The sequence below is a fragment of the Varanus komodoensis genome, unplaced genomic scaffold (genome assembly GCF_004798865.1).
Source record: "Varanus komodoensis strain SLA01 unplaced genomic scaffold, ASM479886v1 scaffold46_3, whole genome shotgun sequence".
NCBI lineage: Eukaryota > Metazoa > Chordata > Lepidosauria > Squamata > Varanidae > Varanus > Varanus komodoensis.
The window spans coordinates 3,070,238-3,087,046 of NW_025336044.1; the positions used below are offsets into that span (position 1 = coordinate 3,070,238).

The window sequence follows — 16,809 nt, forward strand, 5'->3', positions numbered from 1 at the left end:
GCAGCAGCAGCAGCAGCAGCGCCCGCCGCCGCCGCCGCCGCCGCCAAGACGGGCTTCCGGAGCGCCCGGCGGAGCGTGGGATCTTCCAGGGCTCGCCTGCCGCTGCCGCTGCCGCGCGTCCGAGCCGCCGCCGGCGTTCCCCGCTCGCGCTCTCGATGGCTTTCCTGAATGGCTGACTGCGGGCTTTTCTCGATCTGGCCCCCAGACACCAGCCGCCGCCGCCGCCGCCGCCGCTCTGCCTGCAACGCCGCCCGGCTGCAAGAGCGGGAGGGAGGGGGAGACCTTTGAAGGGACGCGCGCCTCTCTCTCTCTCTCCCCCCACCTACACCATTTTGTATTTTTACTTTTCCTCCTCCTTTTGCTACCAGACAATCGCCTCGAACCTGCCGCCTCCCGGCTGCCTCCCTCCTCCTCTCTTCCTCCTCGCTTCCCTGCTTGCACTCTTTCTCTTTCCCCTCTTTTTTAAAAAAGCAAATATTCTTCCCCCTCTTCAGCCCTCTTTTCTTTTCTTTTCCTTTTTCTTTCTTCCTTTTTTCGGGGGTGGCCCGCATTATTTACAATTTTGCCAGCCCTGCAAGGACGGGAAAAATAACAACGAGAAGAAGAAGGAAAGAAAGAACGGAACATTGAATTAAATTAAAAGAGAGGGCCGGGAGCGGGGGGAGAGAGAGAGGGAGACCAGAAAACATACACCGCCGAGCAACTTCTAAGAAGGAGCGAAAGAAAAAAAGGAAGCGAGTTTGCCAACACGAACTGGGAGAGAAAGCGAGGAAAGAATAAAAGAGGAGCGAGGGAACAGGAGTAAAAGTGGACGACCTGGTGTATAAATACCGAGAACTCTCCAGGCCGATTTGCTTGGGATCCGCCGTGCGAGGAGGCGAACGGCTGGCCGCAGGCAGCTACGGGGGGGCGAGCGATTTGGTCAAGGTGTCCCTTAGATATGGCAATGGTAGTTGGTGCGTGGCGAGACCCGCAGGACGATGTCGCCGGCCCGCAAGGGACGCAGCCTTCCCAAGCCCCCCCTGTGCCGGGACCCCCGGCGGGCGCCCCGCACACCCCGCAGACGCCGGGGCAAGGGCCCCCCCCCCAGCACTCCGGTGCAGTCCAACCAGGGCAGCCAGCAGAGCCAGGGCGACAAGCAGCAGCAGCAGCAGCACATTGAGTGCGTGGTCTGCGGGGACAAGTCCAGCGGCAAGCACTACGGGCAGTTCACGTGTGAAGGCTGCAAGAGTTTTTTCAAGCGCAGCGTCCGCAGGAACCTCAGCTACACGTGCCGCGCCAACCGGAACTGTCCCATTGACCAGCACCACCGCAACCAGTGCCAATATTGTCGCCTCAAAAAATGCCTGAAGGTTGGCATGAGACGGGAAGGTATTGGAATTTCATTTGTTTTGCACTTCTCACCACCCTGCGGGACTCCCGGGCAGGACAGGGGCAGCCTCCGCATTTTTGGCGTGCGTATGCGAACTTAGAGCAGCATTTCTTCCGGAGATTTTCTGCCCATCTCAGTAGAATATAAGCGGTGTGGATATTATCTGTGTTTTATTATACTGTATATACACAGCCCATTCTTTAAGGAAAAACGGAGGGCTTTCAGCAGTGGAGTGAGGGTCCTTTTCCGTGGGGAGGGAGAGGTTAGGGGGTTCAAGGCAGCAATGTATGTGTGAATGCACCACGGGTGTCCATTTCAGGAGAATGTATGTAGGCGTCCCCACATCTCGGCAAACTTCTTGGAACGATGCTTTAGGACGGACTCACTGAGGTCCAGCAAAAAGGGGGCTCCCTCCAAGCGCGGACCCAGGCAAGCTGTTGATGGGGGGGCGGTTCCTTCGCGTAGCCCCGTGCCCTCCCCTGACGTCCCCCTCTCCTGCTCGCAAGAAGCCCCCAAGACCCTTAGCGCCAGGCAAACTTCTTCCTTCTTCTCTCGCCTTCCCTCCCCCGTAGCTAATAATCGTCATTAATAAATTATTCATCGATGGATCGATCCATCGATCGATAGCGAGGGGTTTGCAGTCGAGTCTCCCCTTCGGAATTCCGCCGGGCTCTCCCAAACTTGCTCCGTGCCTGTCCCGGGGAAGAAAGAGAAGGAAAACCCCAGGAAGGAGAGGGCGCGTTGTGCTCGCTCTCTTTCTCCGGCAGCCCCTTTTCGCTGCGCGTCGCGGCCCTCAGAACCGTGATTTCACGTGTGGATTATTACTCGGTGGGTGGTGGGTCGGGAAGGGAAAGAGACCGAGTCGGGGCGGGGTGCGTGGGGGACTCGGAGCCCCGGGAGGAGACAAGAATAAAGTGCTTAAACGCCCGAGAGGCAGAGTCCGGGCCTGGAGCAAGATGGAGCTTCGCCGAGGAAGGCGGCGAGCGGGGCAGGCGAGCCTGCGCCCCCCCGATGGCGTTGCGTCTGGATTATGTCTGCGCGCTCAGCCCCGCTCCCCCCGGCTCTCCTCACGCTCCGTCCCCACCTTGGGCCGCGCTGGAAGCCCGCTTCTGCTGCGGGGCCGCCTCGCTCTCGGCCCGGCCCTCGCCCGCCGTTCCCCGGGTGCCTCTGACTCTCTCCCTCGCTCTCTTTCATTTTCTCTCTCTCTGTCATCACCATGTAAATTTATGAACCAAATGAAAGGCCCACTTTCCATAAAACAGCCGATCCCGGGGCTTTCCGAGGCTTCCCCACCCCCTCCGCGAATGCGTGGAAAGATAACAATAGAGCCCAGAATGCAGAAAACATTTTCCATGTGTACTGACCTTTTTTCGGCTCTTTATCTCGGAAAGAGTCAAAGGAATCCCCTTCTGTCGTTTTGGGACAGAGGGATTGAATACTGGGGCGGGGTGGGGTGTTGCCCCCTGGCCTGCCAGCTCGCTCTCTCGTTCTCTTTCCCTCTCAAATTCTGTAAGGACTTAAAAGAGAAGAGCTTTGGGGAAATAGAAAGAGGATTTTAAGATGTGGAGTGATCTAAGACAGGAGTCTTCTCGGCAGCAGCTCGTGTTTTGCCTGTGGGGTCTCCTTTTAACGCGGGAGGAGACGTGCCCACACTCCTTTCGCCACCCTTTGGATCCCCCAAAAGTCCTAAATGCCCCCCACACCAGATCCAGGCAGAAAGGGCAGATTTTGCATTTGAGCCGCGCCACCCCCTGAAGCATTTCCCGAGGCATGAATGGTTGCCCTTTCAGCACTTGGGGGGATGAGGGGAGCGTGGAGGGGTCCCCGTCTCTCTCCGTCCCCCTCCTTGACCCTCCCGAGTCTCTCTGATTAGCCCCCTCCCCTTGACCCTGATCCCCCTCCCTGGGAAGGGCAGCTTTCGACGTTGGTGCAAGCACCACTGGGCTTCCTCGCAATTCAGATATTAATTGCTGTAGTTTCTTCCTTATTTACTGCAGCCGTCCAGAGGGGCAGAATGCCACCCACACAGCCGACCCACGGCCAGTTCGCCTTAACCAACGGGGACCCCCTGAACTGCCACTCGTACCTCTCCGGATATATCTCCCTGTTGCTGAGGGCAGAGCCTTACCCGACTTCCCGCTTCGGCAGCCAGTGCATGCAACCCAACAACATCATGGGCATTGAGAACATTTGCGAGCTGGCAGCCCGGATGCTTTTCAGCGCCGTCGAGTGGGCCCGGAATATCCCCTTTTTCCCCGACCTCCAGATCACAGACCAGGTGGCCCTGCTGAGGTTAACCTGGAGCGAGTTGTTCGTCCTCAATGCTGCCCAGTGCTCCATGCCCCTCCACGTCGCCCCGCTCCTGGCAGCCGCCGGCCTGCACGCATCGCCCATGTCCGCTGACCGCGTTGTCGCCTTTATGGACCACATACGAATCTTCCAGGAGCAGGTCGAGAAACTCAAGGCCTTGCACGTGGATTCGGCGGAATACAGCTGCCTGAAGGCCATCGTCCTCTTCACCTCAGGTAAGGCGGACGGTCTTCTTCCAGGCGGACCTGGCGGGGTGGGTGGCCGGGAGGGGGGCAGCTTCTTGCAAGAGAATCCAGAAGGCCACTTTCCTCCCGCCCCCCCGCCCCCCACCCCCCTCAGCCTGCCCGGTTTTCCTGGAGGAAAACGTGCAGCACAAAATGGCTCGGGGATGCTTCGTGCCCTGGTGGTTCCAGGCGGTGCAGGCTTGGAGACAGCCTGCCTGGCTCCAGCCCGGCTGCACGCCTGCTTCCTCGGGAGTAAGGCCTGGCCTACCCAGGGTTAGACTGGCTGTGCTTAGGACTGAAGTTAGCGAGGCTATCCCATCGCTGGAAGGAAGGAGGGAAGGGGGGCGCAGGGAGAGAGGTGGGAAAGAAAGAGAAAGCAAGAATATTTTCCCAAATCTGCTTTCACCAGTCTGTGCACTCCGGGAAGAAGAACTTTTTACTGAGCCATGTGGGGACCCTGTTGTTGCTGCTGCCGCTGCTGCTGGGAGTCAGAATTTCACTGGGGTTGCAATCCCACCTGGAAGGAAGTCCAGCTGCACATAGACGGACTCACCCCAGACTAAACCTGCAGGGGATTTTGCTATGGCTATTGAAGTAGCACAAGCTTTGGATTGATCCCCTTCAAGGACAGCAAGCTCTGAAATAATAGAGAATGCCAGTGTCTGGATCTCTTTGCCCTTTCTAAATTTAAAAATACAATTTAGAATAAATACATCTGTGGAATGATTTTACCAGGAAAGAATCTAGCTGGAAGGGAAGTGGCTAAAATCAAGCCATGTTTTAGGATGATAAAGTTTAGCTCTGAGTGTGCACTGCAACTAAATTCTCTTATATTCACATTGATCAGGTTCTGGAAGGGGTGAGGGCAAAAAAGAGACCCCACTGTGGGAGCTGGTGGCCTCCTAAAAGTCTTTCAGCAGAAAGGAAACAGGTTTTGTCCTTCAGTTAGCAGGGGCTAGAAGGTCTTTTTAAAAACAACAAAAAGCAAACTACTGTGTTTTTGGAATTCAAGTTGCTGCACTCTAAAGAACAGCCCAGCAGCTGTGGCAATATTCACCAATTACAGAAGGTGCCTTTGCGACAGTAATTTGGGAACAGTAAAGTTGGGGTTTATTTTTTCCCTTTTCCAAAGTAATCCACGTAGAAAAGGTGTCACTTAAACCATCAAAGGCATCAAGGGAGCAAAAAAGCAAAACTGGGGAGAGAAAACACCTATATTTCTGTGCCAACTTTCTGCTGCATATAAATAGTGCTACAGTTATAAAACAATAATGGAATGCATGATGAAATCTAATTAGCAGTGGTTCAACCTGGGTGAGTAATATATCTGATATTAACTCTGGAGGCGAAATAAATTCAAACCATGCACGCCTTTTTGTTGTTTTTGTTTTCCTTTTTTGATTACAATTCACCCGGTCAGGCCAGTAACGGTAAGCCTGACACACTGTCAAGAGAACCCATTTCTGTCTATTTCTGTGCCTAGAAATTTTCTTTCTTTTGTAAGGAGTAGGATAACTTGAGGAAATGGCCATGCAATAACCATATACATGGAAGATCGGTAAAATAATTTACTCATCAGATGATTTTTAAATAGACACCCACTTACTCCACACACACACACACACACACACACACACACGCCTAGTGATGTAAAGAAATAGGCTGAGCGGACTGTACTTTATGTGGGAAAATGAGGACTTCCAATCCGTCCTTGTTGCAATGAGTGCGTTTAGGAGAACCAAATGCCTTTCTGGATTTTGTCCAAAATTTAGGTCATGACCCGAGCTTCCTTTTTATATATTATTTCTTTTTATAGTTACATCCCTCCCCACTCCCTAAACATTCATTCCCCACCCAAATTACTTGGGTTAAAAGACTATGGATTAGCAGGGAGAAAGCGACGAAGTGTCTGCCCGCCAAGCGCCTTTCCTCCCGGTTCCTGGAGCTCCGAGAGGCCCTCGCAACCCTCCCAGAGCGCTGCCTTCCAAGAGCTCGTCCCCAACATTTGTAGCATCAGCTGCATGGTTGTTATTAATATTGTTACCTTTCCGGGAAACTCTGCACACTGTTGTCTCAAGTGCTAAATTTATGGCTGTTTGCAAAATGTGGATCTGCATGTAAATTGCCTTCCCAGCTTAGATAAAGCTTCTGTTATCTGATTTTTGTGGGGTTATAAAACAGAGGTGGGGGGAGAACGGATGTGGGGATTTGCTAGTGAAGACGCCCCAACACCAGTGTGGCTGCCGCGTAGTCAGATGCACAGAGGCTCAGGCGATATTTTCGAGGGCGTCCTCTCGATCGCTCTCCGGATTGTAATGGCTTTCAAAATATGCATGTGCTACTCCTTCGCCCGGGCAGTGGAGGTCACAACCTGCACCGAGGCAGTTTCCAAAGGGTCCTTATTGTATTTCAGCCTGTCAAATCTCTCTCAATGCTTTAATTTAAAAAATAATGTAAATAAATTCCGATCTCATCTTCTCTTCGGGACGATTTAAAAACGTGTGTGTGTGTGTGACAAGAAAGAAAGAAAGAAAGACAGACAGACAGAAAGAAAGAAAGACAGAAAGAAAGACAGAAAGAAAGACAGAGAGTTGGAGGTGGGGAGAGAAACCGCTCTAATGAAGAGAGCGATCACACTTTTGCTTGACTGCCCTTGAATAGGCTGAACTGACAAGATCAGTTTTAAAGGACCACTTAAATCACTTTCAAAGACTGAGCGAAACTGCGGTGTCTCCTTTAGGGGGGAATCGCTTTTTGGGAGCGGGTTCCATTATCCTGAGCTGAGCTCGTTTCTGAACGTGTGTGGGGTTCGTTCTTTCTTCTCCAACTCCCTTTGCTGGCCTTGCTGATTGGACTGAACAATTATTTTCCGAATGTGTCTGGTGTGCTGTCTTGTCTTTCTCTCCCCCCTCCCGCGTCCAAAAGACCCCCCATACACACGCGCACGCACCCACCAGCATCCCCACGGAATGGAAATCTTTAGAGGTCTTTGTGAAGGGGGGGGCAAAACAATTCTAAAAGCAGGCCCTCCCCCTCCCAGCCTGCAAAATCAGGGAAAATCCAGCGATGAGGCACATTTGGTGCTTTATCTTAGGGTTCATCTACTGAACTCAGAAGGAAGTCCTGCACGATTCAGACCGTGTTTACTCGAAAGGAAGTCAGGCTGGGTTCACCAGAGTCGCTCCCTTGGGTTAAACCGATTGCAGCCCAACGCCCCAGGACGTGTGCTGGCGAAGGCAACTCCCGGGAGCTTCCCTTGGGTGGATCGGGCCCTCAGGGCCTTCTTGCGTTCGGAAGTTAGGGGGCTTGAACTTGGCGGGCCTGGCTCCCAGCTCAATTTGCGAGGACTTGGAGGACTGGAGGGGTAGGCAGGCAGGCACCTAAGCCGAGGCGAGCGATCTGAAGCATTCACTCCAAAGTCCAGCGGGGCTTTCTAGATAGTATGCCCGGTATTCCAGTTGTAAGGCCCCATCCCAACCCTGCTTAGTCCAGCTGATTTCGAGAGGGCGCCTGTGGATTTCAGCCTCAAACATGCCTCGAGTCCGCAGTGTCTTGGGGGTTTTCTTGGAATATGCATGCCTGGATACATGGGAGAATAAATGTTGAGACTGACGAGAGTTTTCCCCTTCCCCGTCTCTTCCTTTGAAATCCACTTTCTTCTAGATGCGTGTGGTCTTTCCGACGTAGCCCACGTTGAAAGTTTACAAGAGAAGTCCCAGTGCGCATTGGAAGAGTACGTGAGAAGTCAGTATCCAAACCAGCCCACTCGATTTGGAAAACTATTGCTTCGCCTGCCTTCTCTTCGCACCGTCTCTTCCTCAGTCATAGAGCAATTGTTTTTCGTCCGTTTGGTAGGTAAAACCCCCATAGAAACCCTTATCAGGGATATGTTACTGTCTGGAAGCAGTTTTAACTGGCCTTATATGGCCATCCAATAAGGAAAAAAATGTTGGAGAGAGGAAAACAAAACAAGCCTCCACAAATCAGAATTTGGGGGAAAATGGAAATTTGGAAACAAGATTTGCCAATGACATTGGGGTTTGGCAGTGGTTTAAACATCCTTCAGCTGAGCAATTATCTTTACACCTTGGCTAAAAGAAGAGAGGAGAATAATTTGAATGGACTATGAATTTTAAAAAACAGAGACTTGTTAAATGAACTTTTTACAGGATGCATTAAGAACTCCCTTGTTGTTCAGAAGTTGCTACTTCTCTCTCTTTCTCCCTCTTTCTCTCCCTTTCTCTCTCTCCTCTCTGTTTAAACAAAGGGGGAAAAAGGAAATTGTTTTTCTTTCTTTCTTTTTTGGGGGGGTGTCAAACTTTGAAACACAATCTCTTGCTAAAAGTGCATTTAAAGGAAATCTGGAGAAAATTAACAGAATGGAAACAAGTTACTCTATCTTTTCCAAATTATTATTATTTCTTATGTTGTCTGTGTACCTATAGGGTTTTGGTTGGGGTTAGGGTTTTTTTCCTGGTTCCAAACCAGTTTATTCTGTGGTTCTATAATAATTTTGATATAATATTGGCTTCATTTTTAAAAAGACCCTGTGTATTCTTTAAAGTATATGTTCTGAAAGAATTAAAACTGTCTTGGAAAGGTTTATCAGAAGAACATAAAAAGAAGGAATATCCCCCACAATACTAGGAAAGGCAGAAACGCACTTAAAACTGGTCAACCAAAATTTCGCTCCAAGCGACTACAGTTTTAATTATAGAGACCCAAAAGAAAAGAACCACAATGACCCCCCCTCACACATACACACACACACAAAACCCACCCACCCTTGACTAGGTTTTTTTATATATATATATTTTAAAAGCAAAGTGTGGATTTTGGAAGGGAATGGGTATTCTTGGAGGGAGATGGAATTGTGTCTAAGACACAACAAAGTTTTGATGAAAACACACATACACACATGCACACAAAACCACACACAGAGAATCATCACAAAGTGAACTTTTTTGTAATTTGAATGAAATTGGGTTCCGCCTACTTGTCCTGAATTGTTACCGAGTTCCTCTATCTGTTTGTATATTTGCAAGCTCTTTGTATTATAATACTTGTTGATATTTCCCTTTTTTTAAAGAAAAAAAGAAAAAAACCATTGAATTCAGCATGACAAAAAAAAAATAACACTACTGTTGGCACTTATAGATAACGTGGTTGATTCAGTATCTTAGAGTTTACAGTTTTTGTGTTTTAAAGAAAAAAGCTGAAGGTTTTTTTTAAGTGCAACATTTCTGTATACTGTAAAAGTTATAATAACTGAAAACTGTTTGGTCCAGTCTTTGTGTGTTATATTCCAAGGAAAAAATTGAAAGTATTCAGAAATTAAAATATTATTTGATATCTGACCACTTGTATGGCTCTCCTAATGTCTTGGGGGAAAGAAAATAATACTCATCTACTTTTATTCTTCTCTTAAGAGTTTGTGACCCCTGATTAGGCAGACCGCTTGTCAGAATTTGTGTCCGGCCTACTAGGTACAATGTGGATGGCAGAAGCGAAGGCGGTGGTGCTGGTGGCGGTGTGGGCACCCAGCGCCAACCCCAGCTTTTCTGTGTCTTTAGGCAATGGCAATCCCAACCCAGGCAGGTTTGCCCAGAGGTAAATTTCACAGAGTGTACCTACTGTTCTTAGGGCTGCAACCTGAGATGCCCCCCTGCCCCCCCCCCCCCCTCCTTCCTCCTACCCTCTGCTTAATTACAAATACATTGGCTGAAGAGAAGGGTAGGAAGGAAGGAGATGGCCTGTCACACTTAAATGCCTACATAGGAATTGTAATGTTGGGGGAAGGGAAAAGATAACACAAGGTTAGGATCAATACGGACAGACACACACACACACACAGAGCCTGGTTCAAGCAAAATAGCCTTTTGGTCAATGTAGGTCAGTTGTTTGCTGTGATTCTCCTTCTACTCTGTATGGCATAAAAACTTTGAATTTGCTTTGTTTTGGTTGTCATCAAGAGATCTTCTCAGCGAGAAGCCTAAATTCCGTTGTCCTTTCCTCTTTTTTGTGGGTGGAAGGCCAGACTTTTTTTGAACTATGGAAGAAAGGTGGAGTAGAGGGGTAAAGGCAACTTTCCCGGGATCTTGCATCAGGACCCAATGACTCGGGAATAGGTACCGTTGATTGCAACGGGCCTTTCCACCAACACATTGTGCTCAAGTCGGTAACCCTCTGCGCATTATTTGGGAGTGGGCCCCGTTTGGAGTAAACATTTGTAGCACCCAGGCACACTGTTTTCAGCCCTGCTTGTTGCTACCACAACTTTGCTAGAGACCACTCAAGTATGGGATCCTGGGGACTTTATCTCTGGGTAAGACTCTAGTCCTCATCAAGGATACTTTCCTAGCTCCATTTTGTATCGTGAATCCTCTCCTTTCTCCCCAAGAAGGAGTCCCCAGAATCTCCTCCATGCTTCGTCTGTAGCTTGCTTCGGTTAGGTAGCTGCCTGTGGATCAGATCGTTTATTTTTTATTTTTAATGGTGTCCTCTTGAATGGCTGCCAGGGCTTCCCTCCAAACCCCGGCTCCTTTGACAGGCGCAGGTAGACGTCTGCCTGCTGTTTCAGGGGAAGAGTGTCTCCTGGTGGAAGTGGCATTTGTGTTCTGCTCGTCTGGATGCAAGCGAGGGGCGAGGACAGTTTCTCGTGCTAATTTTACTTCGCAGGGTTTTCTGGCTTGTTTTCTCGTGTTGCAGGCGCCGATTGCACTGTGGTTCTTTCATATTCTCCTCTCTGGTGTTTAAAAGCAAGCAATCTTTCATTCAGATTCTGAGTTGTTGCCGAGTTGTTGGTTGTTGTTCTGTACCTGTCTCTCGCCTTGGTGCCCTGCCTTCCTCCAGGCGAAGTTTCTAAGCGGGACGGAAAGGGCAGTGGCAGCAAGAAACCCTAAATATAAAAAAGGTTCAATATCAGCCCAGTCACACTTTTTCCCTCCCCATTAACCTCCTTTCCCCAGATCTTCCTACATCTATCTCTGCTTATATACGCAGAATGGCTCCAAGGTGGAGTTGTTTAGAGGCCTTGAAATAGGTGTGAGTTTATGGCATTTAAGTAAAGTTTTTCTTTGCCTGCTGAGTAAGAACAAAAGAGCTCCCCGAGCTATTGACCTGGACAAAGGAGGTGGGCAGGCGACTCAGAAGGAGTTCTATGTGAAATTGACTAGGTCTTTTTAAGAACTCTTTCCCTTGAAGGGTCTGCTCCTCTCGCCCCCCCCCCCTTCGAGGGCTACTTTTTATCCCATCTCAGTGCTCCCCCCTCCCATTCCTAGCACTAATGTCCGGGGTTTCGCCTATCCTCCTTAAGAAATTCTCCACTTTAAAAACAACAGAACCAAGCTGATAAACAGTTGTAAGGCACGGATCTGGGATTATGATTTAAAATTACAGAAACGTGTCTTCTAGTTCATTACACACAGACAGAAAAACACTCGCGCGATACGAGCTAATTTTCTCGCCCTTCATCCTACCCCCTAACAATTAACTTTACTCCTCCGAACAAAGAGCGGGTGGAGGCCGGGCCGAGGGAAATTTTATCCTGAAAGTTAAAACAAAGGGCTGGGGACCCGGCCTGCCTGCGGAGAACACGCGGCGAGAGCGGGCAGGCAAGGAGAGGCTCGGGAACCCCCGTGCGCCCTGGAGTTTAAAAGGGGGGCTCCCGCGAAGCGCGCTGGTCTCCCTCCCACTCCTCCAGGAACTGGAGAGCCCGCCGCGCTTCCCCTCGAGACGTGGGCCCGTCCCAAGTGCCTTCTGCCCCCCGCCCCGCTTTGGCTGGGGAGCGGCGAAGCAGAAGGTCCGCGGGGGTGCCGGGAGGGATGGGGCGTGCGAAAGTCTCGCCTTGGCGTTGCGCTGCCAGCCAACATGGCGTCTCCCAGAAATGCTCTGCGGAAACAGGGGGAGAGGGGCGCGCACACACGTTCAGGGAGTCCCGCTAGGCGAGCCGGAGGCAAGGAAGCGCGTCGGGATCGGGAACGCGATCCTTCTCCTCGCCCTCGGGTGAGGCGGGAGGAGGCCGCGGACCCGAGGCGCGCGCGCGCCGGCGCGCAACTGCGAGAGAGCCGCAGGCGGCTGTCCCAGCCACCGCCAGGACTCTTCGCAGCTCCGCCAGCGAGTCCGGTGGTGAGCGAGGGGTGAGAGGAAGCCAAGCGAGTGGCGGGCAGGGGAAGCTCCTTCCCTTAGCCGCTGTGTGAACTGCCCCACGCGGGCACCTGGATGCGGGGCGAATGCCTCCCGTGGCGGTCGCGTTGCCCATTTCTCTGTTTTCTTTTCTGAAGAAGCAGATCTGGAGATGACTGTCGACACCTAGGCGAGGCTGCAAGGCGCTCTGCAGACCGTGCCGCTCACACGTGTGTGTCACACGTGTCCATGCCACCTTCCCAACTCGAAGAGCTGGGAACGCAGTGCAGTGTGGAGAGAAGGCCGTGGGGGGAGCTGGCTGCCCCTCCCGCCTTGAAATCCACGCCTGGCCACCCGGTCGTTCATCTGAAATGTTGAATAACTGTCTGAATAACTGTCATCTGTCTGGAGGCAGGATTGGAGCGGGGGGGGGGGAGTAGATTATTTGGAGGAAGTGTCCTCCCCGCTTCCCAAATCCCCAGCCTCAGGTGTGAGCGACTGTGCGCTCCTGGCTTCGTTTTCTGCCCCTCCCCCGCCGTAGGATGTGGGTTGTTTTCCTGTAACCTTTCCGTTTGGGGGAAGGGACTTGAAAGAAATTTGGTGAGCCGTGGGGGGAGGGCTGGTCTCTCCACTCGGGGTCTGCGGAGGGGCGGACAGCCTCGAGTGAAGACATCCGTATTGCAAAGAGGAGGGGGAGACGGGCCGGAGAGAGCGCCCCCGCAGCTTTGGTCACGCACCCGAATCGAAATGACCCGAGCACTCCGTTTGCGTCAGAACGCGTCCCTTGTCTAAACTCCAGGGCCACTGAAATCAAAAGGAATCTCTACCCGGAGAGTTCTCTCCAATTCGGTTTAAAAGGAAAAAGAAGGAAGAAAGGAAGCAAGGGGAGGGGGCAAAAGAATTAAAATTGCATTCGGGGAAGTGGCGACGTGGGTGTCTGCGGGTCCCCGTCTTCTAACAAAAGGTGCTCATTAAAAGGAGAGTATCAGAGACCTTAGGCTGCGTCCTCAGCCGCGCGGCTTGAGATGCAGTGATACACAACCGCACACACGCGCAATCCCGCTCCTGATCGTGTTTTGACTCGGTTAGCAGTAAAGCTGGAAGTCTCCGGACAAGGCTGCACCCCAGTCCCGATTTACCTGGGTGTAGGCCCAATTCCAGGCACTGGGGCTTGCTCACAAGGAAGCGTGACGCGGTCTAGCTAGGACGCCCTGAAACGGAACACGGAATTCTCTCTCTCTGCCTCTCCTCCTGTCTCTTAAGTGCTTCCGTGCATTCGCTCTCCACCGTTTGCTCCTCAGCTTATGAGGTTCCCGCAGTGCGCGTGTCTAGTTAATGGCAAATTCTTACCTCGTTGTGGTTATTTGGGGGGAAAAAAAGCTTAGTGCTGGGTGGTGCTTTGTCACAGTTTCAGAAACACTGGCGAGCCCTCTTGTCCAAATTTAAGAGTGCCTCGTGACTGGGAAGGAAGATTGCCCATCCATCCATCAGGCACTTACCTTGGATCGAGCGCTTGTCAGCCAGACCTGGGCAGGCGAGAAATGCGCATTTCTCCCGGACTAGGGTCACTCAGAGAAAAGGCTCTCGGGGGCCGGATGTCAAAGGTGTGTGAGTTTCGGGAAGGAAGTCGGAGGACTCTTCTTTATTTTTGTACACCAAAGGCAGCAAGGGGGAATAGTTCCTCCTCCACCCTTCCCTAAAGCGGTGGGTGAAACCGAAAACTGGGAAGCAGGGGCGGGAGGGGGTGCTTTCAATCGGATGCTGAGAAAAGGTGTCGCCAGGCCTCTGGGTTAAGCAGCCCGCCGCACCAGGGCTGCAGGGAGCTCCCCGCTTCCAGGCGGCGGCAAGCGGGGAAGCCACCGGGCTAGCTGGAAACCTCTGGCGCAAAGTCAGCCCAGCCTCTTTGCTCCGCGCTCTTCAGCCCCCGAAATGAGGCGCAACCCCGTCCCATCTCTTCAGATCTTCCCTAATACAAACCAGATCTGTGTCATCGGGGCTCGTGTCCGACCAGTTATAAATCGTATTGCCCTTTTGATGACGCGCTTGTAATCAGTTAGCATCGCAGCCGGGCCCAATTGTAAAACTGCCTAATTTAATATGTCAGATGTGCCGTTAAAACTTTATATATTCATATATTTATAGACACAGATATAGTCCTCCTGTCCATCTCCTGTAGGTGGAAGACGCAATAGCGCTTTCATAGCACAGCTTTCGAGGTGTAAGTTTCGCTAAGCAAGGCCTCCGGTTTGTTATCCTGGTTATTGTTCCAAGAAGGCAAGTATGTGCGCGGGGGATTGTTAGGCTCTTTTATTAAAACTGAGCTCTCAGGCGCATTGCTGGGGAGCCCCCTCCGTGAAGTGGGACTTACTGGGTCGTACTTCAGAGTAAATGTTGATAGGATCTGGCAGTAAAAGGTGGAGGACAGATGTCTTGCAAACGCAAGGAATTCTCCGTCTGGGCTTCTTCGAGGGCGCAATTATATATATTACAAACGTGTCTCGTGATTAACTGAGCAAACACATCTGTTTTTCTACTTGGGGCGCAGTTAATTATCCAAACAAAGCCACTCACACCCTCCCTTCCTTTTTAAATTAAACATTGCAGGGGGAAAATGTTATTTTAAGACATAATCCAGCCGGGAAGTTCTCCTGCGGGAGCGTGGTCGGGAGGCGGGCGGGAGAGCCGCAGGAGAAGGCTCCTGCATTCCGCTGCGTTCTGCCCCCCACACGCTTGGAGCCCCTTAATACTGGGGGTGGGGGAAGCGCGAGGCGAGAAGGCACGGCGACTTCTGCTAATGCGTACGCAGACCCAGAGCTCTCCCATCGCCGCCTCTCTTTTTCTTCCCAAACGCGGCAACGGGAGAGTTCTCGAGACGTGGGAGACGGGAGAGTGGACAGCAGTTGCGGTCCGGATTAGCACCAGTTTGGGTCAGACTCGCAATGGGTTGATTTTGGTTGACAGAGCGTGTGTGGAGGGCAAACTCCCATGATCGTCATTCTGATCCTTTATTAGGCTTGGCCAGCGAACTAATGAGCTTTCTCCCTAAAGATTGGCATGCTTTTTCATTTCATTATTTTATTTTATCATTTCTAAGAAAATCCTGCAGTTTAAAGAAAGAGTTGAGGATACCTGCTCTGTCCCCGGCCCACCGATTCTGTCCTCATCTTTATCATGAGTGGACATGATCCATCTGGACGTCAAGAAAAGGGAGTCCCTTTAATTTGAATAGGTACTGGGGTAGAGAACCTAGACGTGCTGAGCTGTACATAAGAGCCTTAGAGTTGAGCCTGAGTTTTGCTCTAGCACTGTGTTTAGGGCAAGGACGATCCTAAATACATTAGCCTGGCATTCCTGCCAGAAGAAAGCACCTTGCTGCTCAGTCCACGCTTCCTCTCCCCACCCCCCCCGCACCCCCCACTGAAATGTATACACCTCACTTTGGCTGAATTGTGTCCTCCGTGTGCGCAGAAGCCACAGAGAACAAGCGAGTCAAAGGGGCAGATGTGAACGCGGCTCTTTCTCCTGCTCATAGATTCTACTGGGACTCCTTGGGTGGATGCAAATCTCACTTGCAAAGGAGGCCTTTCCAGAGGTTTGGGCCCAAACGATTGGTGCTTCGAGATCCTGATAGAAGGATATGAGGCTTGAGAAGCAGATAAGAAGAGGACAAGGGGTCTCTCCACTTCCGGAAAGAGATGCCAAGGAGATTCTCCAGATGTACCTGGAAGGAAATTTAAACCAGGGAGAAACACGGAAAAGTGTCTATCCTGAGGCAAAACTGAACGATGAGGATGAGTAACATTATATCAAGCCATACAATTGCAATGTTTATAAAAAGTGAGATAGGAGTCCATTGTCTCTCCACTGCCACCCCTTTGGGCTCTTTCTTTCTTTTATATCTTTATTTTTATTTATGCTTTCTTAATCCTTTCCTTTCATGGATTTTGGAAGGTTGCCTTTGAACAGAGCCTTTTTCTTTATTCGTGTGCGGCGTGTGTGTTTGTAAGGAGGGCCCGTTGCTGCAATCCTCTTTGAAACACGCAGGGTTTAAATATTTTACCGGAGTTTTCATAGATCCCGGGATGTTTCACTTGGAGGAGGCTGAAATTGGGGTCAAAAGCTTGCGAACATGGATAGGAAGGGGAACCGTGGAGGAAAGCAAGGATGCAATACATTGAATCTGAAGGGGATCCCTGTGACAGAGTAATAAGAAGAGTAACAATGGATTTTTCTAGCGTATATTCAGTGGGCAGAATTAAAGCAAGAGCTTGAAAACTTCAGGGAGCAAAGCAGACTAGAATGGGGCGCTAACACTGCTTCCATAATGTCTGTCTGTTCAGGCTTTTCTCTCTCTCGCTCTCATTCCCCTTCTCTGCCTGTAATCAGGTGCTTCCCCCACCTACTCCGGAGCATTTAATAAATGTCTGTTGAAGCACTAGAACTGCAAGGTGAATTTACTATCTCCCTGTTTTGAAATGGTTCTAATGATAGATTTATCAACAGGGACTCCCCTCTAAGCGCTGCTGGAGAGTTCCATCCGCTCAACAAATAATTCTGACAAAGAGCACCCACCACAAGTGCTACCGTGCGCGCGTGCTAATCGAAGAAAATGCAGAATAATTATATATTGCTAGGGCATGATATAATCTCAGCTAAAATCAGCCCCCCCCATAAAAGGAGGAGGACTTGGACACAATGGAAATGCTTTGAAGTAGAGTGAAAACGTGATAGTGGCTGTGTTGTGGTGAATGTGGCTTGTTATTTTTTGCCTTTGCATCC

At 50.8% G+C, this 16,809-nt stretch overlaps 1 protein-coding gene across 1 annotated transcript; it reads left to right on the top strand.

The window, feature by feature from the left end:
* Positions 1-105: 105 nt before the first annotated feature.
* NR2F2 (nuclear receptor subfamily 2 group F member 2) lies at positions 106-9,263 on the top strand. Its single transcript, XM_044445071.1, is given in 4 exon segments — positions 106-1,069; positions 1,071-1,371; positions 3,370-3,897; positions 7,570-9,263. Coding segments are annotated over 4 exon segments (1,233 nt in total). The 5' UTR covers positions 106-940; the 3' UTR covers positions 7,845-9,263.
* Positions 9,264-16,809: the final 7,546 nt, after the last annotated feature.